The 22,605-nt window shown below is 40.2% G+C and overlaps 2 protein-coding genes across 14 annotated transcripts in view; both read right to left on the bottom strand.

Moving 5' to 3' along the window:
* The window catches only part of KATNA1 (katanin catalytic subunit A1), a 30,224-nt gene extending 21,734 nt beyond the window's left edge, over positions 1-8,490 (bottom strand). For 8 of the 11 annotated variants that reach the window (XR_014844714.1, XR_014844735.1, XM_085023975.1 and 5 more), the window contains exons 1-3: positions 8,211-8,490; positions 3,465-3,639; positions 1,188-1,345 (exon numbers count right to left, since the gene is read on the bottom strand). Coding sequence is in view for 8 of the 11 variants with exons in the window: in XM_021086876.2 (XP_020942535.1) it covers positions 1,188-1,345; positions 3,465-3,632 (326 nt within the window). In the remaining 3 variants the exon portion in view is untranslated. Of the gene's footprint in view, positions 1-1,187; positions 1,346-3,464; positions 6,187-6,613; positions 7,923-8,210 lie in introns of those variants that run through there. The other 3 variants (XM_085023918.1, XM_085023910.1, XM_085023959.1) reach the window with 3 other exon arrangements.
* A 9,890-nt stretch (positions 8,491-18,380) lies between these two features.
* Positions 18,381-22,605, bottom strand: part of LATS1 (large tumor suppressor kinase 1) — a 46,031-nt gene continuing 41,806 nt past the window's right edge. The window contains exons 8-9 of one of the 3 annotated variants that reach the window (XM_085023827.1): positions 22,111-22,574; positions 18,381-20,939 (exon numbers count right to left, since the gene is read on the bottom strand). In XM_085023827.1, coding sequence (XP_084879953.1) covers positions 20,696-20,939; positions 22,111-22,574 — 708 coding nt within the window. In that variant the 3' untranslated portion in view covers positions 18,381-20,695. Of the gene's footprint in view, positions 20,940-21,863; positions 22,575-22,605 lie in introns of those variants that run through there. The other 2 variants (XM_085023842.1, XM_005659149.4) reach the window with 2 other exon arrangements.

Below are 22,605 nucleotides of genomic sequence, written 5' to 3'. Positions count from 1 at the left end.
CAATGAACTTTATTACATTTATAGTTGTAGAATCAACATTCTTAATGAGTACCCCAGGAGATCTTTTAGGTATGCTGGAGTGTGAGAATGACCGGTATGGCAGAGAGTACCTGCTCTGTTATTAAATATATCTTGGTTCAAATCCTGGCTCCACCAGTTATTAGCTTTGTGATAATAGGAAAAGGCTACTTAACCTCATTGTACCTCAGCTATCTTATCCAAAACACAGAGAAAATATGACTTATTTGGAAGGCTTATTGTAAGAAATAAATATTGTGTAGCCAATATTAGTGCTTAGAACCCTGTGAGCACTCAATATCTAGCCCCGTCATAAAATATGAACAGGAATTAACAATTACCATGACAGAATCTTTGAAAAACACCTGAGCAATGTCCTAATACAAGATTCTCAAACTGGTTAAGGGGAAAAGAACCTGAAAGTCAAGGTTCTTTGTAGAATGTTATTACACATTAATACACTTAAAATCACAATTCAAACTGGGAAATCTATCATGTCAGTAAAACAGATAAACAACATCCACTTGCACATCAGTCAGTTAAAAAAATAAGCAGTGAAACTAAGTATAATTGGCTGTTTAGAGCATTTCAGTAAATTGTTCACTAACTGGTTCATTTGCTGGCACCAGGTAATAGGCAGCTGAGGGGAAAAAAATGCCAGAGAAAAACCTACAATTGAGAATACTCAATCTTTTTTTTTCTGTGAATTAAAAAGCCCATTCTTCCATTTTAGCAGCAGTATAGCTTAATAAATAGCAGTATTTTGTGGTAGCTTTTTAAGAACTGCTGTTTTAGTCTAATTCCCTCATGTGACATAAGGAAAATATGGGCCTAGAAAGGGTACATGATTTTTCCCAAAGCTACACAGAGTGGCAAGAATAGAGCTAGAGTCCAGATATTTCAATCTCCAGCTCCATGCTCTTTCTATAAGATAACAGTGTCTCCACTACTTTAAGCTCATTCATAAAAGCATATTTTTGGTCAATTTCCACCTAAATTAATTTATTGAAATGGGTCATAGAGTTATATGATATACAATTTAAGAGTTACAAAAGGTACTCAGTAAAAAATCCTCTCCCATTCCTGTCTCTCAGCCCCCAGTTCTCCCAGACATAAACAATGCTATTAGTTTTCTATGCTAGTCTGTTTCTTAAAGGGTCTTCACTTACCTTCGTTCAACAGGCACAGGCAAGGACCAGACTTCTCCCTCAGATGCTGGAAGCTCATGTTGTGCAGCTTTGAGTGGAGTGCTGTCTAGTTTAAAACTCTCTAGTGTTTTCATGATATCCTTAACATGTTTAGCTTCCACATTTATTTCCTGCCAAACCTGGTTTTAAAGGAGAATATGGCTCTTTAAATTTCTATAATTAATATATCACTGCTAAGATTAAGGTGGGCCATTTATTAAAGATGTTATAAGCCTCCATTTTGACACGAGATATCCTAAGCCATACCAAAGTATTCTGTTGAAATTTTAATAGTGGTTCATGAATCCTTTAATTGGAAAATTAATTCTGAAAAAATAAATATTCTGGCTAATTAAGCCATGATACTGACCTATGGTTCTTGTTCAAAGTGAACATAAAGTTCCAATTTGGCTCAGTGGTAATGAACCCAACTAGCATCCATGAGGACTCGGGTTTGATCCCGGGCCCTGCTCAGTGGGTTAAGGATCCAGTGTTGCTGTGAACTGTGGTGTAGGTCACAGATGAGGCTCGGATCTGGCGTTGCTGTGGCTCTGAGGCAGGCCAGTGGCTACAGCTCTGATTAGACCCCTAGGCTGGAAACCTCCATATGCCACGGATGTGGCCCTAGAAAAGACAAAAAAAAAACAAAACAAAACAAAACTTAAAATAAATAAATAAATAAAATGCTGATCAGAATTCACTAATTTCATAATTCACTAATGGATTACATCCCACAGTTTGAAAAATATTGCTCCAGAAGATAAATGGCTAAATTCACATTCAACCAATTTTTTTTTTTTTTTTTTTTTTTTTTTTTTTTGTCTTTTGTCTTTTTCGTTGTTGTTATTGTTGCTATTTCTTGGGCCGCTTCCGCGGCATATGGAGGTTCCCAGGCTAGGGGTTGAATCAGAGCTGTAGCCACCGGCCTACACCAGAGCCACAGCAATGCGGGATCCGAGCCGCGTCTGCAATCTACACCACAGCTCACGGCAACGCCGGATCCTTAACCCACTGAGCAAGGGCAGGGATTGAACCCGCAACCTCATGGTTCCTAGTCGGATTCGTTAACCACTGCGCCACGACGGGAACTCCTCAACCAATTTTTTTGACTCAACTTAAAAAACCATTTATATATATACATGTGTGAAATACTGAATGAAGTTGCTAATGTTTGGTTTTAAAACTAAATGATTTAAATATCTTTATAAAAAAGCTTAGACTTTTTAAGTAAAAGTCACTGGCCTAAGTCTCTTAGTGACAAACTTAAGACTATGATATAAAGTATTTTCTCCATCTAATGCAAAATTTTCAGAGACAGATTTAGGGAAAGAGATTCAAAGAGGCAGGATATTTCTGTATTTAAAGCAATTAAGGACAAATATGGAATACTATCAATAAAGCAGTTCAGTAGAACCTGAGGGGTAAGATTCTACCTAGAACACCAGCTCAAAGAGACTAGTAATTTCCATAACATTTTCTTCCCACGACACCATTGAACCTTACTATAAATGCCACATTCAACTGGGCCTATAAATCCTATACTTTCTACCTATGAATTCCTACCGGTCTTCAATGACTAAAGTTCCTCACATGAGATTCAACTGTGGTCTGCTTCATGATCTTCTATGGAGAATACAGTACATACAAGGATCAGGTGTCTGGAGTTCCCGTCGTGGCTCAGTGGTTAACGAATCTGACTAGGAACCATGAGGTTGCAGGTTCGACCCCTGCCCTTGCTCAGTGAGTTAAGGATCTGGTGTAGCCGTGAGCTATGGTGTAGGTTCCAGATGCAGTTCGACTTGGCATTGCTGTGGCTGTGGTGTAGGCCAGCGGCTACAGCTCTGATTCGACCCCTAGCCTGAGAACCTCCATATGCCGCGGGAGCGGCCCAAGAAATGGCAAAAAAAGACAAAAAACAAATAAATAAATGAATGGATGAATCAGGTGTCATCTGCACTTTCAACCACGGCTTAATAAAGTCAATTCTAATCTTATCAGGCAAAAAAAAAAAAAAAAAAAAAGATCTAGAAAAAAGATTTTAAAACTTTACTATTCGATTCCAAAAACTGGAATAATTGAGTAAAACTCATCATAGTGATGATAGTGAATATGGACAGATATAACAAATCAAGCATTAAGTAACATTATATACATATCCATGTAATAAATTATTTCAAGGTGTAGCTGGAGAAGCACTACTTAAATCTTTTCTTCTGAATATTTTAAACCATTAAAACAAACAGCAGTCATGATTCTTACCTGTTGCCATTTCTGCTGGAGGTATGTGTCTTTGACTGAGTACAGATACTTGTTCATTTGGTCAAGAACTCCCTGATAATAAACCATTGCAGAATCATAATTTCCCAGTAATGCATATTCACGGGCCAATTTTACATTCTCACTAATCATAAGCAGACTCATGCTCATTCATAAGCTAAAAAAGAAAGAAACATTTCATATTTTATGTCTCTTAAAAATAAGCACTACAGTTTTTTTTTTTTTTTTTTAAGTACACTTTCAGAATTCCCTGATAGCTCAGCAGGTTAAAGATCTGGCATCGTCACTATGGTTCTGGTTGCTGCTATGGGGTGGGGTTTGATTCCTGCCCTGGGAATTTCTGCATGCTGTAGGTGTGGCCAAAAACAACCAACCAAAAGGTATACTTTCCAAGGATTCCCAAAGAAGCTCACAGTCACACACACTGTATTTTCCATCTCTGCACACTTGCTCATGCTAATTTCCACTCCTTCAAAGAAATTTCTCAGTTCCCACAGTCAAACCCTACCTATGTGTCAAAGCCCCACTCAGATGGCAATTCTCCCAGTATGTGTACCCTTTGAACTTCTCAGCTTGAAATAGGCTCTCCCCCTTTTAAAGTCCCCCAGCACTGCACTGGGCTTTCACCTCAAGGTGTTTGTCTACCGTGAATCTCCAAGTCTTTTGAGACCAGGATTTACAGCAGAAAGGACCAACGAGGTAACTCAGTACACGACACAGAAGTCTTACTGAACAGCTGCAGAACAAATGTAGAATGCTACATCATTTTTTGGAAGGCAGTGTGAAACAGCAGAAAACAAAAATGTGTTTTGCAGCCCTGCCTGATACCTTGACTATAGCCTGTGAAAGATCCTGAATCAGAGGCACCCAGCTAAGCCATGCCCAGAGCCTGACTGAGAGAAACTGTGAAATTTTTGTTTGTTTCTTTGTTTTGGCCACACCGGTGACAAGCAGAAGTTCCTAGGCCAGGGATCAAATCCAAGCCACAGCTGTAACCAGAGGTGGCTCTCACAATCCTTAGCATGCTAAGACACTAGGGAACTTCAACATTTACTGTTTTAAGCCATTAAGTTTTGGGGTTATTTGTTATGAAGCAATACAGCTAAGAACTGAGGTCTATAAGTAATTCAAGACTAAGCATCTGAGGTCCTAAAGTAAAGGAGAAAAATCCCATGACTTTCCGGAGTCATGACCACTGATAACATTCCACCGCAATAAAAGCTCCATGGCCAGGGACCATGGCTCTTTGTTGTGTGATGGATATGTCCCCAGCACTTTGATCATGCGTCCTTCCACACAGCAGATACTCAGTGGCAAATCTTTGAATGAATGAACACTGCCAGGTTTTGTCAACGACTCCTTACCTTTGTCCAGTTTCTGACCGTCAGCACTCTCACATTCCTTGATCCTCAGAACTGTCAGAGACTGCTTCTGCTCTGAAGCTATTCATCCCTAACAGTGACACCTAGTCTGAGCAGCAGGTTAGAAGAGCACAGCTGGGGCCAGCTGCTGAGAGTATATAGTAGAGCTGGATGAGCATGGACAGCAAGACTCTTGCATCTTTTCCTTCTCTCCCTCTTTTCCCTAACAGACTCCCTCTTTCTTCCCTCCCTACCCCACTAAAAAAAATCTAAAATAAGTTGTTACTTTTATCTAGGTGGTCTTTTGCTTTTTTGAGGGCCATGACTCAAGGTCCAAAAAACTCACAGAAGCTACTCCAGACCTTCTTTAAGGGTTCTGTGCTATGGATACTTCTTTCTGGTCAGATAAAATTCCTTAGGAGCCAATGAATTGCCATTTTCTAACAAACAAATGTAAAGTCAATCCAAGGCCACATTAAAAATGACCTGAAAAATTCTTGGTTATCAAGAAACAATGTGTTTACTGAAAATGTATCAAAGTACCAAGCAATGGGTGGGGGGATGTGCTTGGGTTGTGGGATGGAAATCCTGTGAAATTGGACTGTGATGATCATTATACAACTACAGATGTGATAAATTCATCGAATAATAAAATAAATAAATAAATAAATAGGCATGACAATCTGGAAGAGAAAGAACAAACTTGCAGATTATACTACCAAATTAAAATATTTAATAAAAATTACAGTAATTAAAATAATGTGGCATTGGTACTAGAATAGACAAACCAATAGAAGAGAGTAAAAGTCCAGAAACAGACTTACGCATATGTGGTGGGGGAAAAAATGTTCTTTTCAATAAATGATTCTGGAACAATTGGATAGTCTTATAAAAGGAGCTTTGACCACTACTTCTCTACTTCTTACCATACACAAAAAATTAACTCGAGATGGATCATTTACTTACATGGTAAAACAATAAAGCTTCTGAAGCAGACCAAAAAAAAAAAAAAAAACCATGCAATGACTAAATGTTAGACAAAAATAAATCTTTCTATTCCTTTAGTATCTCTAAGATATTCTTCTTCTTAAATGAATGTCAACACTATAAATTCATGAGATTCTTCAATTTTTAAGAATATATCAGAGTTCCCATCGTGGCGCAATGGTTAACGAATCTGACTAGGAACCATGAGGTTGCAGGCTCGATCCCTGGCCTTGCTCAGTGGGTTAAGGATCCGGCGTTGCCGTAAGTTGTGGTGTAGGTCACAGACGCGGCTTGGATCCCACATTGCTGTGGCTCTGGCGTAGGCTGGCGGCTACAGCTCTGATTCGACCCCTAGCCTGGGAACCCCCATACGCCGAGGGAGCAGCCCCAGAAAAGGCAAAAAGACAAAAAAAAAAAATATATATATATATATACATATATATATATATATCTTTATTGTTGCTAAAATTACATTACGAAGACAGAAACTGGGTCTACCCGACCCTGTATCTGGCAATACTTGAATATATGTGAAGAAAAGCCTCTAGACCAAATTTTAACCACAGTGAACTGTAAACATTACCTATTGGTTCAATTAATAGAACACAAATGAGGAAGTCCCTGTTGTGGCTCAGTGGGTTAAGAACCTAACTAGCATCCATAGGATGTGGGTTCGATCCCTGGCCTCCCTCAGTGGGTTAAAGATCCAGTGTTGCTACAAGCCACGGTATAGGTCACAGATGCCGCTCAGATCCTACACTGCAGCTCTGATTTGACCCCTACCCTGGGAACTTCTATTCGCCTGGGATGTGGCCCTTAAAAAAACAAACAAAAACAAAAATGAGATTGCCCAAAAACGCTGACTACTAGTTTTTAAAGAAAGACTATTACAGAGAAAAATAACCAAGAGTTCCCTTGCGGCACATGGATTATAGAACCAGCACTGGCACTGCAACAGCTTGGCTTGCTGCTATGGTGCAGGTTTGATCCTTGGCCTGCGAACTTCCACGTGCCACAGAAAAGAAAAAGAAAAAAAAAAAACCATAGCTGATGTATGTGTTACCTTTTTAACCAGTCAAGAAGCTTAAAAAACAAAAAACAAAACCTCAAACCATTGTTGTAAAAATAAATTCAACATTGTTGTTAATACAGCAAATTCTACAAGATTCTCCAATCCTTAGTATTTGTCAGAATTGTGATACCAGTTTCAAAATAAGATGTGGAATCAGTTGCAGACTGCGTGCCTAGTACTGAATCCACAGAATGTAAAGCCATTTGAATTACAAATGCCATAAAGGAGCATTATATAGCTTTTCATAGCCTGAGAATGTTGGAAAGCCAAACGGCACTGCTTCTTTTTTTCCGGAGGCATGATGTAGGCCACAAGTTATTAACACAAGACAAAGAGTTTTTCTACTACTTCTCTGTGTGAGAACTCACTGATTACAAAAACCATCTCCTCTGGAAAAGGAAATAAGGCTGCACACTAAGATATTTAAGCCTGCATGACCATCACAAGAATCTTTCTTAACACCCTGGTGTTCTATCATTATGACTAGGTGGCAAAGATCTATGGCACACATTCTAAAAATTAGGAATGTCCTCAGCAGAAAAAAAAAAAAAAAAAAAAAAGAGGAAAACATAAATGAGTGCTTTCAAGAAAGAAGGGTGCAAACAAGGATGTACAGATGGAACTTAGTAACTGATACCAAAACAGCACTTCGCAGTTTAAAGGAAATTAGTTTTGATTAAATACGGGCTTGAGACTATCCACTGCAAGGCATTAAGGATCCACATGCACCTCTAACGTCATTACCACATGGTATACAGTATGAAACAAAGTTTCCAGGGATATGTTTTCTGAAACATATCAACTCTAAACAAGGTATCAACTCTAAACAAAAAGGGCCATAGGCCTCCCAGAGGACGCCCGGCTCCAGATTAAACTAAGTAGAAAGAAATAACATCCTCAATAAAATCACACCTACCTCACAAAATGTAAGAAAGTAAGCTGCATCGCCCAAGTCAAGGCTTTGGGAGTTTTTCAGGAGAGAGGGTTTCAGGCAGAGGAGTGGACGAATTTGGGACAGGACTGGTCAAAAAAGCAAAGAAGTAAAAACAGGTTCTCTGGGCCGAAGACTTCTCTAATGACACAGGCCTAGTGTGGGATTGGCAGAAGCCCCAAAAGTCTCTAGCTGGAGCGGATTCCTCCGTCACCAGAGCCACAGGTGTCAGCAACAATAGCGAGGACCTAAGACCTCGGCGCAGGCACCGTCAGGTTCACAGCAGAATGCGCAGCGGGATCGCATCACAGACTCCCGAGTCCCTTTCCGACCCGGGGTCGGGAGTCCCCCAGGACACCGGGAGGACGAACACTCACCTGTGGCGGCCAGGCTCCTCGGGAAACCGCCCACCGCCAGGCGGAGGGGAAGGGCCGAGCCGGGTTCGGGGCAGCGAGGAAGGAGGGCCCTGCCCTGCCCTGTCCTGCCCGAACCACCTTGCTCTGTGATCACTGAACCAGCACTGCCTGATCCAACCGCCACCAGCCCCTGATGCCGCTTCAGCTCGCCGAGAATTTGAACGCAAACGCGCCACGGCCACTTCCGGTGCCGGAGGTGGCCTCAGTGACTCGGACACTCGCGGGGCACCGCCCCGGGAGCGAGGACGCCGGGCGGCGTGCGCGCGCCGGGCGCCGGCTGGGCGGGGCCGAAGGAGGCGCTGCCGGAGAGGGCGCGCCTGCGCAGTCCCGCGTCACCGCTTCCCCAGCGGATTCGGGGGAGAGGGGCTGAAATTATGCGCGGAGTTGATACTAACCGCCTCGCCGTTCCTCAATATCTTTTTCGAAGTACCTGCTCACTTTTCCTCCAGTTCGATTTTCATCACACTCAGAGGTTAGGAGGTCAGAGTGTCTATTTTAGGAGTGTCGAAGGTTCACCAATTCGTTTATGACAATCCTGTTTTTAGAACCAAGTACTCAGAATTTGGCCGAGGCGCTTGTCACCACAAAACATGAATAAAATAGGGAATGGGTAACAAAGATATTCGGACGCAGTGCTGGTGGTATTTTATTTTCTTGATTTTTGTGGTCACCGTTTCAACACAAACAATATAAAATTACGTTGCACGACGTATGGAAACATATATACTCTAGAGTCTCCAGTCTCAATCTCCATCCTCTACCTGCCACGGAAGATGGAATAGAGGCTCTTAAGACACGTTTTCCTCTAGGAGTGCATGGTAATTAAGATTCTAATTTTAAAGCATCCCATTAACTTAATACAGACTTACATGAAGACAATTCAAGGAAAATACATCCATTCAGTCCACAAATATTTGTTGAGCAACTACTACGTGACAGATAGCATTGTAGGCACTGGGTATATAGTAGTCAACAAAATAGAAATGTCTCCTGGCGTTTAAATTCTTGTAAAATTCGCAACTAAGTAGAAAATAATAGTTTTGCTATGATGAATATGAACTCTATTGTAATGGAGCACAGGAAAGTATAATTAGGATATCTTTTTGAAATTAAAAAAAAGCAATTCAGGGAGGTATAGATTAATTACCCCAGCTAGGCTTCATTTTTTTTTATGAGTGAAAAGGTATGTTGAATTATAAAGGGAATTTATAGTTTAAAAACTTCTCAAAGGGGACAAAATGAATACATATTAAATGACTGCATTTATATGAAATTCTAGAACAGGCAAAACTAGTTTACAGTAACAGAAAGTTGGTTGGTGTGTGCTTAAGGCTGGATTAAGGAATGGGAGAAATGGAAAGGATTGGAAGGCAAAAAGTCCTGAGGAAATGTTTTGAGGTGATAGAACTAGAGTAGTGGTTAAGCAGGTGAATATGTTTATTAAAAACTCATTGGGAGTTCCTGTTGTGGCGCAGTAGTTAACGAATCCGACTAGGAACCATGAGGTTGCGGGTTCGGGCCCTGCCCTTGCTCAGTGGGTTAGGGATCTGGCGTTGCTGTGAGCTGTGGTGTAGGTTGCAGACGCGGCTCGGATCCTGCGTTGCTGTGGCCCTGGCGTAGACTGGTGGCTATGGCTCCAGTTAGACCCCTAGCCTGGGAACCTCCATATGCCGCAGGAGCGGCCCAAGAAATGGCAAAAAGACCAAAAACAAAAAACAAAAAAAAAAAACCACCTCATTGAACAGTACCCATAAAATGGATGCATTTTATTGTATGTAATTTATACCTCAATGAAATTAATTTTTAAAATTAAAAAAAAAAAAAACCCTCCCAGAGTTCCCATCGTGGCTCAGCAGATTAAATACCTGATGTGGCCTGTGTGGTTGCTGGTTCCATCCCCTGCCTTGTTCAGTGGGTTAAGGACACAGCACTGCAACAAGCTGCCCCTGTGATTTGACCCCTGGCCCTGGCACTTCCATATGTCTCTGGTGTGGCTGTGAAAAAAACACAAACAAAAACAAACAAAAACCATCCCGAGAGTGGCTTACACTTACTACTTCTGTTTCCTCGCTAGTAGTACTAGTCCAGGAAGACTAGGGTACCTTGTAGTAACCAGTAAATTGAACAGATTTCAAACAACAGGAATTTTTTCCTTCTCATGTATTCTACATGTTCATAGTAGAGCAGATGCAGACACTGGGACCTCTGATAATGAAAAAAAGAAAATGAGATAACTTGCATTACTTCTGCCTGCATATGAGAGATGCCACTTCTGTCCACATTTCATTGGCCAGACCAAGGCATGTGGCCAAACCCGATTTCAGAGGGATGGGATATCGAGCTCCCCAGTGTGCCCTTAAAGAGAAACGATATCTGTGTACCGCCTTCATGACCACGACACCAGTCATTGCTTCTTTTACAGGGTGGCTTCTACAACCACCGTCCTTCTAAAATCATTGTGTTCCCACTGGGACTCAAAAAATTGGAGATTATTTTGTTCCTGGTGAATGGTGAGATTAATTTAGCAGGATCAAAGAAGACATAAAGGGAAGTTATGGGAAAGTAAGTAAAAAGGTAGGTGCCAATAAAGAGTTTCATCAGTTGGCACAACGGAGCAATCTCGAACATGTTCAAGTGAAGGCCTCATGTATACAGGAAATAGATTAATTCAACAACTGTGAGTAGAAAGGTTTGAAGGGGAGAGAGAATAGAGTGGGAGACTGTTGTAAGACGTGCTGTGACCTCTGAAATTACACAGAAGGGAATGACATGAAGACCATCTCTTGGAGTTCCCATCATGTCTCAGTGGTTAACGAACCCAACCAGTACCCATGAGGATGCCGGGTCAATCCCTGGCCCCGTTCTCCGGTGTTGCTGTGAGTTGTGGTATAGGTCGCAGACGAGGCTCGGATCTCGAGTTGCTGTGGATGAGGTGTAGGCCACCAGCTACAGCTCCGAATCGACCTCTAGCCTGGAAACCTCCCTATGCCGAGGAGGGTGCAGCCCTAAAAAGAAAAAGACAACCAACCAAACAAAAACCCACCTCTTGACATTATGCAAGTAAGTAAACTTAATGAAGTTACTTACTTCCTCCATTTAACAGGGGTAATATCTGGCATATTGTAATTAGATAGTTGTAGAATGAATTAATATGTTAAGTCCTTTAAAAAAAAGAATTTGGAGACACTTTTTACATTTTCTCAGAGAAATCTAAAAGGACTTTCAGGACCAGTTTTAATCACCTGGTCTACTGCCTGTGGCCGTCCCCCTCCGCCTACATCAAAAATTTAAGCCATCTCTTGGGATACAGAATATGTATAAGACTAGAAAATTGTAACCATGATTTAAAATATGCTGAATCTTTAGATTGTTACAGTGTTTGCAGGAACAAACTAGCACAGATCCCCAGTGCTGTTCACTCACCTTATGCACTTTAGGAAGAATGTGGAATTCCAGCTTCTGGAGTTCCCACCATGGCTCAGCAGAAACGAATCCAACGAGTATTCAGGAGGATGTGGGTTCGATCCCTGGCCTTGTTCAGTGGGTTAAGGATCCGGGGTTGACCTGCGCTGTGGTGTCGGTCAGAGAGGAGGCTCAGATCCTGAGTCGCTGTGGCTGTGGTGGAGGCCGGCTGGTGTAGCTCTGATTCGACCCCTAGCCTTGGAACCTCCATCTACCTCAAATGTGGGCCGAAAAAAGAAAGAAAAAAAAAAAACAAAAAAACAAAAAAAAAAAAAAAACAAGGGAACAAAAATAACAGCTCCCATCACAGACTTGCTACTCCCAGATTGCTGAATGCCATCGGAAAAAAATCAGACCACCTTGAAAACGGATGCACCACAATTGCATGATGTCTGACCCACCTGAAAGGTTTTTTTCCCTGCATATCCCACCTCTGTTATCTATCTTACTCTTCACATTATTTCAAAACTTTCACCACTGACCTCAAGCCGGCCACCTACCCCTCTCATCCCTTCAGTAAATGACTGTCTCCACCTTCAGAGAAAACAGAAGCTATCAGCTTGGAATTCCCTCAACTTGCTCACTGAGGCAAAGCCGGCCGTCTGCCCGCCACATACTCATTCTCCTCAGAACAGAACCTAGCTTGATTAAATGGGGCTACCTGGAATGAGTAGTTTTGAGTCCCACTGCTTGCCACTGACAAAATCAAACCTCAGAGATGCTTTTAATTAGAATGCTAGCATGTGGCATAGGCCAGTGGCTACAGCTCTGATTTGACCCCTTGCCTGGGAACCTTCTTATGCCATGGGAGCAGCCATAAAAGACAAAAAAAAAAAAAAAAAAATTACAATGCCAGCAATATGAGATGGTGGACTCAATGTCCGTACCTCCAAAAAACCACCTTCGAAGATTCTGCTTGGCCATGAGTTTTAAAGGGACAGTGGGGAGTAATCTCGGTTAACCATTGAGATAGGTCGGGGGGTCAGAGTCCTCGAGATGCCCCAGCACATGCAGGCTCATCGACGCTGTGTGCTCTTCCTCCAGATGTTATCTGGTTCACACTGTTTGGAGATGACTGAAGGGGAGGCTAGGGAAGAGATCTGGTCATCTGTTAATTACTTACTCTTCATTTCTACCTCTTTGATCTATGGAAAGAACCAACAAGTTAGGCAAAGTATTGTGTGATCAGTTCGTTACAATATTGCTTTGCTTAAGTGGCAAGAAAAGGGGCTTCCTGCTGAGGGTGTTTTCCTGTAAAGAGCTGCTTACTCAGGGACTGCGTTTTCCAGAGTCATAGGCAGCTAGGTGTGGCCGTGGATCTAAGGTCTAGCAAGTGGAAGAGCTGAATTCCACTTTTAGGAAGGTATCTGAAAGGGAAAGGCTCTGAAAATCCCCCTTTTACTCACTCCATCCCCTCTTTTCAGCAGAACAGGGAAAAGTGTAAGCAGCCAGCTGCTGACCACAAATGGCCTTTACTATATGGCCATACGATGAAGATGGAAGTGTGGAAGAGAGGAAGTGTGAGCTGACCTCGTGGAGCTGCTGCACTGGGTGTGGACAGATGGCTAACTCTAGATATTGAAGGTCTAAGCAGTGGTTGTTTTGGGGTTTCATATGCAGCGTAACCTAATCCTAGTACTTTTACTCTCCAATTTACAAACGTCTCCACCTCATACTTGACCTTTGGTTTTTTTCCTTTTATCTCAATTAAAGTGTATCTTCCTTTGTCTAAGTCCAGATCATCCACTAGAACTTAAAGATTTTGTTTTTTATTTCCATTTTAGGTACGTATAGTTGGATAAGCAATGCATTTACATGGTTCAAAATTTAAATGATACAAAACCTTATATAGTGAGAAATCTTTTTACTTCTCTTGCTGCCTAAGAAATCCAGTTCCCATTCCCAGAGACGATAACATCAAATTCATAAACTACCTTCCAGAGATACTTTTATTTATTGGCCCTCTCACAAGCTTTCTCATCATCTGCCAGTTTATGTCTTTAATCAAGGAAAATTTCCTTCTGGTAACTTCCTATAGCTTCTATATTCTTGTGGGATTCTGTCTTTACACTTGGAAGAATATTTTTCTTTACATTGTCACAGTTATAAGAGCCATTGTACTGTCTTTGTTTGCCAACTCTAGATGTAGGAAATAGGATCTAGAGGTGACCGTGACAGTGTTTCCTTTTGAAACTGGGTCGTTTTTATTTTTTTTTAATTTTTATTTTGTTTTTTGCTTTTTAGGGCTACACCTGAGGCATATGGAGGTTCCCAGACTAGGGGTCGATTGGCGATACAGCTGCTGGCCTACACCACAGCCACAGCAATGCATGATCCAAACTGAGTTCGAGACCCACACCACAGCTCACAGCAACGCCAGATCCTTAACTCACTGAGTGAGGCCAGGGATTGAACCCTCAACCTCATGATTCCTAGTCGGATTTGTTCCCGATGCACCCTGACGGGAACTCCTAGGTCATACTTTTATATTTTTTTGTAGGTCAGGTAAATCTGGAGTGTATCCTGGATGTTGGATATATTACGTTACACCTGGATTGTGTGATATGACTCTGGGAGTGTTTTGTTTTGTTAAGCAGGTCAATTTACTTGGTTTGATTCTCATCTCAAATGTCAGGTCAATTCTTTGATTCTTAGATAGGATGCTTGAATTCATCCCTACACGTGCAGTTCATGATTCAGCTAGAAAATAGGGCCTTTCTCTGGCAAGATCTCATGAGAATGAGACATCTAGTGCCATTCCTCTCCTTTGGGGGTTGTCCAACCAGAATCTGCCTGCCTGCTCTAGTTCCACTCGAGTATCTCCCCCTGCCCCCCCGCCGCCACAGCTGTGGCAACACTGGATCCTTAATCAACTGTGCTGGGCTGGGAATCGAACTCACAACTCTTGAGACAACGCTGTGTCGTTAACCCGAAGCGCCACAGCAGGAACTCTGCACTTGAGTATCTTTAGGAAGGTTTTTCTTTTTCATTTTTTCCCCGAGTTTATAGTTGTTATACATGATAAAGACAATCCATCAGGAGCTTACTGGGTTATACCAGAAGCAGAATCTGGAATTGTCTTTCAATTATGTCATTCGGTTGTCAGTTGGATAAAACTTGAAGGATGAGAATGAAATCAAAGCCTCCAGTTAGAAAGTTACTTAAGTTTCTTGGTAGCTCAGCAGGTTAAGTTTCCGGAGTTGTCACTGTTAGAGCTTGGGTTGCTGCTGTGGCACAGTTTGATCCCTGGCCCTGGAACTTCTGAATGCCACAGGTGGGGGCCCCCAAAAAAAGTTATTACGGGAATTCAAGCAAGAGCTGATGAGGGCCTTAACCAAATTAGTTTAACTAAACAATGAGGATGATGATAAATTAGAGAAAAACATACCAAGAAACTGCATTTCATGACTCACTGCATGGGAGAGAGTCAAAGTGTAAAATGACCTCCTTAAATTGTTTTGCAAATCAGATTACACACTAACACAGATTATACACTATATTGGGGTACAAGTTCAGCATTAACAAATTACACATACACACACATATATGACTTTTTTTTTCCCCTGCTTTTTAGGGCCACACCCATGGCACATGGAAGTTCCCAGCGAGGGGTCGAATTGGAGCTACAGCTGCTGGCCTATGCTACAGCCACGGCGTCTGCAACCTACACCACAGATCACAGCAATGCCGGATCCTTAACCCACTAAGCAAGGCCAGAGATCGAACCTGCATCCTCATGGATACTAGTCAGATTTGTTTCCGCTGTGTCACAATGGGAACTCCCTTCTTTTCTAACTTTTCTTTAAGTGTTGGCAATTGATCAGACCAAGCTGGACAGACAGCCCTGCCTCACACAGTCTTTCAGGTAATCAAGTTTTATTAATTTTGTTAGTCCACCATCACTAGGGTGTTTTCCCAGTTTTCGTGGTCAATATAAAATCGCGACTCTGTCCATGTTGCATCTTGTGGGAAGAGGGAAAGAAGTGGAGGAGTTTCCGTCGTGGCTCAGTGGTTCCGACTAGGAACCATGAGGTTGCAGTTTCGATCCCTGGTCTTGCTCAGTGGGTTAACGATCTGGCATTGCCGTGAGCTGTGGTGTAGGTCGAAGACTTGGCTCAGATCCTGAGTTGCTGTGGCTCTGGCGTAGGCCAGCAGCTACAGCTCTGATTGGACCCCTAGCCTGGGAACCTCCATATGCCGCAGGAGCGGCCCTAGAAAAGGCAAAAAGACAAAAAAAAAAAAAAAAAAAGAAAAGTGGAGAGCAAACAATAAAATTGAAATGTATCAAGTCAAATTAGCATATATCACACCTGCTCACATCCCAGTGGCCAAAACCTAGTCATGTGGCCACAACTAATTACAAGGGAATAATGAGAAACATGGGCTCTAGTGGGACAGTCCTAACATGAACAGGGATGGGGGCTCTGTTAGTAAAAGGGAACCAGAGAATGGAAGCTGGAGAACAGGAGCAGCCTGCGTCATTGGGCAACGCCTCTGGGAGCCGGGTACTCAGGAGAATCCTTTTCCTCGACAGAACAAGTTTGACCCTTCTGCAGGGGAAACAACTCAAAAGAATCACCCGATTCTGAATCCAGCAAAATGCTCAGGATCTCTGGGTGAGTTCATGGAAGGAGGAAGGAACGACTGGATACTAGCAAGGACAGTAACTGCCTATGTTTCAAGCATATATTTGACATCCTCCCTTACCCTTCACATGCATAAGCAGATATATTTTGTGTATTTGCTTCTGGCCTAACAAAGGACAGTCACAATTTTAAGCATGCCAAATATGGATCCAAAATGTAGTAAAATGAGGAAGCTAGTGAGCTGGAGAGAGGGCTCCATGATCATGCCCCCAGTACCAAGATCCACTCAGTAGAAAGAGCTCCCAAAAGGGGCTGCCACCAGTGTGTGTCCCCCGAGTGAGCTGCAGCTGTCCCTCCACCTCTCCACAAGGCTCTCCAAGACCAGCAGTGTATTCCACCATTCAGTCTTCGGCAAGAAGATGCTATGGAAGTCAGGGAGAAGTAGCTTGGACAAAGGAAGAAATGAAATTGCGATGCAGGTCTGCTGAAACGATAACCAACCTCACCAAGGGCTCTCAATGATAATGATGATGATGATATATGAAGGCAAAGACAATTTTTCCTGGAAACATATAATCAGAGCTAGAGAATTAAAAGGGAAGTTGAATTGCGTGGAGCCCTTATCACCTCCCATTCACCAACAATATACTAGCTAAATAAAAGGATAAATACAGTAGTTGTTTTTTCCAATTTTTTCCAATGTAGTAAAATGAATCATAGGCAAAATATAATTTGCATCAGTTATACAACAGCCTCATGTAAACTAAATTTTAAAAGTGATGGTAAACAAGAGGATAAAAAGAGACCCAAGAATGATGGTAATGCTTGAAAAAGGGAGGGGGGAAGAACCTAAATATTTGTTCATCCATGTAAAGTTGATTTAAGATAATAACATCAACATATATATTTGGTAGGCAGTTCATATGATAAAGTAAAAGACTGTAAATAAAGGAAAAGAGATTTGACAATAGCTTCAGATTTAAAAAAAAAATTATAAATTGGACTTGATACTAAATGAAGAGTTCATAATTAAAAAGGTTTATACCTGTGCTGATATAAAGGGAGTTTTGGACATGAAATATTTATTGTTCTTATGTTGGACAAAATGAAAACATTTTACTGGGTTATACTAAATCTATACAGCTTGCTTTAACCTAAAGAGTTTTTATCATTAGCTATATATGTATTTTAAATCCAAAGTATCAAATTTTTAACCATAAATTTTCTAATAAAAAGATTAAAACACATTTTTGAATTAAAAAATCAACTTTCTTTCCCATATTGCAAGATGGTGGGTAGAAAAAGCTGAGAGGTCAGAATAAAAAGAGAAAAAACCTGAAGCCGAGAAGAATGATGGCGGTGGCAAGGTTCAAAAGGGTAAGAATGTTTAGGGGAAGCCCTGCTGTGGGTGAAACCCTGTCCTGGTCAGAGGAATTAGCAGATATTCCCAGCCAGCTATGTACTCCAGAGAGGCCTTGTGCAAGAAAAGGTATTTTGGAGTTCCCGTCGTGGCGCAGTGGTTAACGAATCCAACTAGGAACCATGAGGTTGTGGATTCCATCCCTGGCCTTGCTCAGTGGGTTAAGGATCCGACGTTGCCTGTGAGCTGTGGTGTAGGTTGCAGAAGTGACTCGGATCCTGCGTTGCTGTGGCTCTGGCATAGGCCGGCGGCTACAGCTCTAATTAGACTCCTAGCCTGGGAACCTCTATGTGCCTTGGGAGCAGCCCTAGAAAAGACAAAAAAAAAAAAAAAAAAAAAAAAAAAAGGTATTTTACAGCTAAATCCTTAGTTGAAAAGAAAAAGGTAAAATTCTTCACCAGAGAAAGAGGGATAGGAGATTACAGAGCAGTGCGAGGTTGATCAGAAAGCTGCGGACGACAAATTCTGTGAAGGATCAAAGCTGTTCCTCAGCTCCAGGGCTACCTCTGCTCTGTCTGCCCTCACAAATCAGTGTTCTAAACTTCTTACAAAGAAAGCTATTAAATAACTGATCCATTAAAAAAAAAAAAAAAAAAAAAACCCAAAACTACTTAACTAAGCAGCTTAAAAGTCAGCTTTCCACACATAATTTAAAGATCTGAATTTTGCTTTTTTTTTTTTTTATTATGATCCCAGCAAATGTTACACTAGAGAAAATGATTGGGAAATACAAATAGATTCATTAAAAACGCAGGCTGATTATTCATATCTACTACATTCAGAAGTATGCCAAACGATTTAGTTATATTGCAAAGCTGTAATTCCTTTCCCTAACAAAGCATTATTTTATAAAATTGTAGTGTTGTATTGATTCAATTTTAATACAAAATACTTATATACACAATATAATATAAAAGTAAACTGTAGTGCCTTCACAAAGGGATATATTAAGGCCCTTTACAAATATACCAATATGTTGACCCAAATTATTTTGTTTTAGATTAAAACAAACAGGCTAAATGTTTCACTTTAAATACCAAAGGGATTTTTGTTTATTTTTGTTTATTAAAGAAAATTTTCTAAAGTACCTAAGGTAACAGCAGCAGCAATATCTAGAAATCCTCCCACTGTATTCTCTAATTTCAACATATTATTAAGTCAGAATAAAACATTTCCACTCACAGTTTTGCACTTCGCAACAGCAGAAGGTAATAACTTTTTAAAAAAGTCAATCTCAAAGTGACTTCTTAGTCATACATTCTATAGTTTCTATTACAAATAAGGTAGAAAAGATACAGCAATAAGGCCTGCCTTAGGACATCACTGGACAATACGTAACTGTATCTACAATTACACAATTATAGAACACATTCCATAAATACTATTGATATGCATAAAAGGGGGTGAGTATAAGAAAGACAGCAAGTTTTTTTAATGAGTGGGAAAATGATTTTAAAAAGAAAACATGAATAATCAATGTTTTCACTCCATTTCAACAGAGAGCATATAGATTTTTGATGTCATTCTCACCTTTTTGGTCAGGAAGCACCAAATTCTATACGGGAAGAACTGGATATAGTTTGGGAATAAGACAGCTAATAAGTACATCCAAACTGTTAAAAATGCAGATGCTAAAGGCTTGTACACTGCTCCAGATAAATACAAAAAGCTTATACGATTAAGAGGAAATTTAAAAGAATATAAAATTTGTAGTGTTTGTTACATTTGAGGAATAAGGGCAACACAAATTTTGTGGTGGCTGCGGGTAGTGGTGGTGAAGACAGCACCTTAGTTTTCCTACAAAGTACACGTAACAAAGTTGGTTTTGTACTGTTTTGCACCATAGTCCAGAAGTAAAACAACTAAGCGGAAACTTAAATAAATCTGACTGAGAAAGCCTGGGAGCAAGAGAGATAATTTTAAAATTTGAGTACTGAGTTAAAGTTCTTGAACTGATATGTTTCAGAGAATTTTAAAGGACTAATCAAATGTTCCATGAAGTGAAGAATGCCATCTTATATAGTGCATTTTCTTACAATTCTCTGAGTAGAAGTCCTTCAGAAATATTTCCATATCAAACCTGTTAACAAGCCAACATCTATTTCAGTGCCCTCAAAATGGTTTGTTTAAAATGTCTGAGTTCTGTACCCACAAGAGAGGCATTCAAAAGGATATCTTATCACATGGTACAGACCTTTTCCCATCATAAATTATCAGTGTTTATACAAGATGTGCTAATTTGAGTACTAATCAGTAAATTTAAAACAAAGTTCTTAGTTTAACATATCAGTGTTCTTATAGGACAGAGGTTCTTAACTAAGAGTTGGTGACAGGTTTCAACAGGTCCCAAATCCCTAAACTGCATGCAACATTTTATGTGTATGTATTGACGTGCATTTTTCTGGAAAGGGAGCCCACAGCTTTCATCAGATTCTCAAAAGGAACAATGACTCCCAAAGACCCACCATTACAGTGGGTTAAGCAATGGTTTACAAGTTGAGCTCTAAGAAGGCCACCTATAAACAAGTGGGAAGTGTGAGCTAATAAATCTTCTCTGCCCTTCCCAATTCGACTGGAACAGCTCTGCCTTTAATTCTACTTAGATATATGATTCCATTAGCTTTTCTATGAAGAAAGCTAAAGGTTTGAAAAAAAATCACTAAAATTATGCTCTTATCCACAAATATTAAGTTTTCATAAAACAATTTCCTATCAGTGGAGCTTAAGAAAAGGAAATAAAATACAAATTTTACTAATGTCAGAATACAGCCCTTTCCCCCTTCCTAAAAGATAAGCTAAATGTATTTTGGTATGAAACCACAAGTCGTCCTTAAAATCTAAGTATTATATATAATAGTAATGCTGAAAAATGTATCCAACCTTAAATAAGTTAGGATTTGAATTTTCCACTATGACCACTAGGTATTTTTTTCCTAATTATTAATGACCACCTTAATTAGGAGTTAAATAGTAAGTTTTCACCAATTAATCTGCCCACAGGTAACATACAGCCAAACAGCCAGATTTTCCTTTGCCAGTAACAATTCGTGTACGCAGCACTGTTCTGAAAGAGGAAATCTATTACCATCACAGATGACATAAATCAGGAGTTCCTGCTGTGGCACAATGGGATGAGCGGCATCACTGAAAGATGCAGGTTCAATTCCTGGCCCGCCAGAGTGGGTTAAAGGATCTTCGGTAGGTTGCAGCTGCTGCTGGGATCTGATCCCTGGCCAGGGAACTCCATATTCCATGGAGCAGCCAAAAAGAAAAAAACAAACAAAAAAAACTGTATAGAAAAAGTCCTTTTCTAGTAAGTATCCAAAAATTTCTAACCAAAGTTTAATATAATATTGAAAGTAATCTCTCTGCTAAGGATGTGGAATTTTTTTTTAATTTCAAATATGAAAGATCTTAGCTTATTTATTTTTTGGCTGCCCCACTGCATATGGAGTTCCTGGGCCAGGGATCAGATCCATCCACAGTTGCGACCTTAACCTGAACACTGCATCACTGCAGTGCTGCAGTGATGCTGAGGATCCTGTTGCACCACAGCAGGGACTCCATGAAAGATCTTAGCTTTGATTATTGAAAAGTTAAATTTATGGCAGCTTTGTTCCCTTTAAAACTGAAAGCAGCATTAAAAGTACCAATACAGAAAGAAAAATGGTAGTGCTTTGCTTCTTTTAAAGCCAGTAATTCTTGAGATACATTAGAAAATTAAATATTCCACAGAGGGGAAAAAAGATAAACTGCATTATTTTTTGTTCTCATGAACATATTGTTTCAACCTTGTATTTATTAGTTCCTAAATGTGAATTATACAGATTACCATTAGTCTAGGAATACTCACCACCATGATGGCTTAATTTCTATAGCTTATTTTTTTCTCCAAAAACAAAGGTATGGGGGAACAAAAAAAAGAGCTCTGTATATGTGGGATATATTTCATATTTGGTTAAAGCAAGGTAAAACTAAAACTGTCTTTCAAAAAAATTTCAAAAATTCTTGTCTTTTAAAATTATTTAGCATTATGTACAAATAGATACCAGGCTCTTCTTTTAAAAAAAGCACTATTTTTTAAGTACTTTAAGTACCAAGAACTGACTATAATATTCAGCTCATAATTTACTTTCTTTATAACAATTTTTTTCTAAGTTACTGATTAAAAAGGCTGAAATAAATTATCATTTTAAAAGGGTTTCCCATAATTTAGGAACATAAAATATTGTACACAGAGCAAATATACAGAGCCCTGTCACACTTGCATAATTTTACTCTGAGTTTCAAAAAACCTTGCATTTCAGGCCTTTTTGCAAATCCTCATTATAATTATTTCCTACTGTGTTAAACATACACTAGATCACGATTTTTGATCTCTGAGCCTGTGTGCTGATCATCTTCATCTGACTGTTGCTGTGAGCCTTGTGAATTAATATATTCATACTCAATAGGCTTTGGATAATTATATGGGTAGCCATTGTCATCAAAAAATCTCCGAAAGGTAAATTCATAGAAAGCATGTTCAGGGTGCTTTCCATTTTTATACCATCCATTGAGAGTGTCATTTACATTTTCTTCCTCATTATCATCACTCCATAACTTATCAGGATCGACAGGATCAAAATTTGATGTATCTGTTGGGTGTGTGATTTTAGGAATGTATGAAGCAGACTGCTGTCTCAGGTCACTGGAGAAATCAATTGTTTTAAAAAACGGATGAGCTTTTATTTCATCAGCACCATTCTTGCCTAAGCGATCTTCTGGTCCTCGGCAGAGTTTAATAATAAGATCAGAGGCTTCAGGACTCAGTTTAGCTTGTGGTGGGATATGAAGAGATGTTTGCCAGTTGATTACCTTTAAAGAAGATTTTCACAAATTAGGAGGA

Source organism: Sus scrofa, chromosome 1 (genome assembly GCF_054392235.1).
Source record: "Sus scrofa isolate SSC_HxYL_T2T_F1_AM1 chromosome 1, Sscrofa_HxYL_maternal_Yorkshire_Landrace_v2.0, whole genome shotgun sequence".
Lineage (NCBI taxonomy): Eukaryota > Metazoa > Chordata > Mammalia > Artiodactyla > Suidae > Sus > Sus scrofa.
This window is presented reverse-complemented; position numbering and strand designations above follow the sequence as displayed.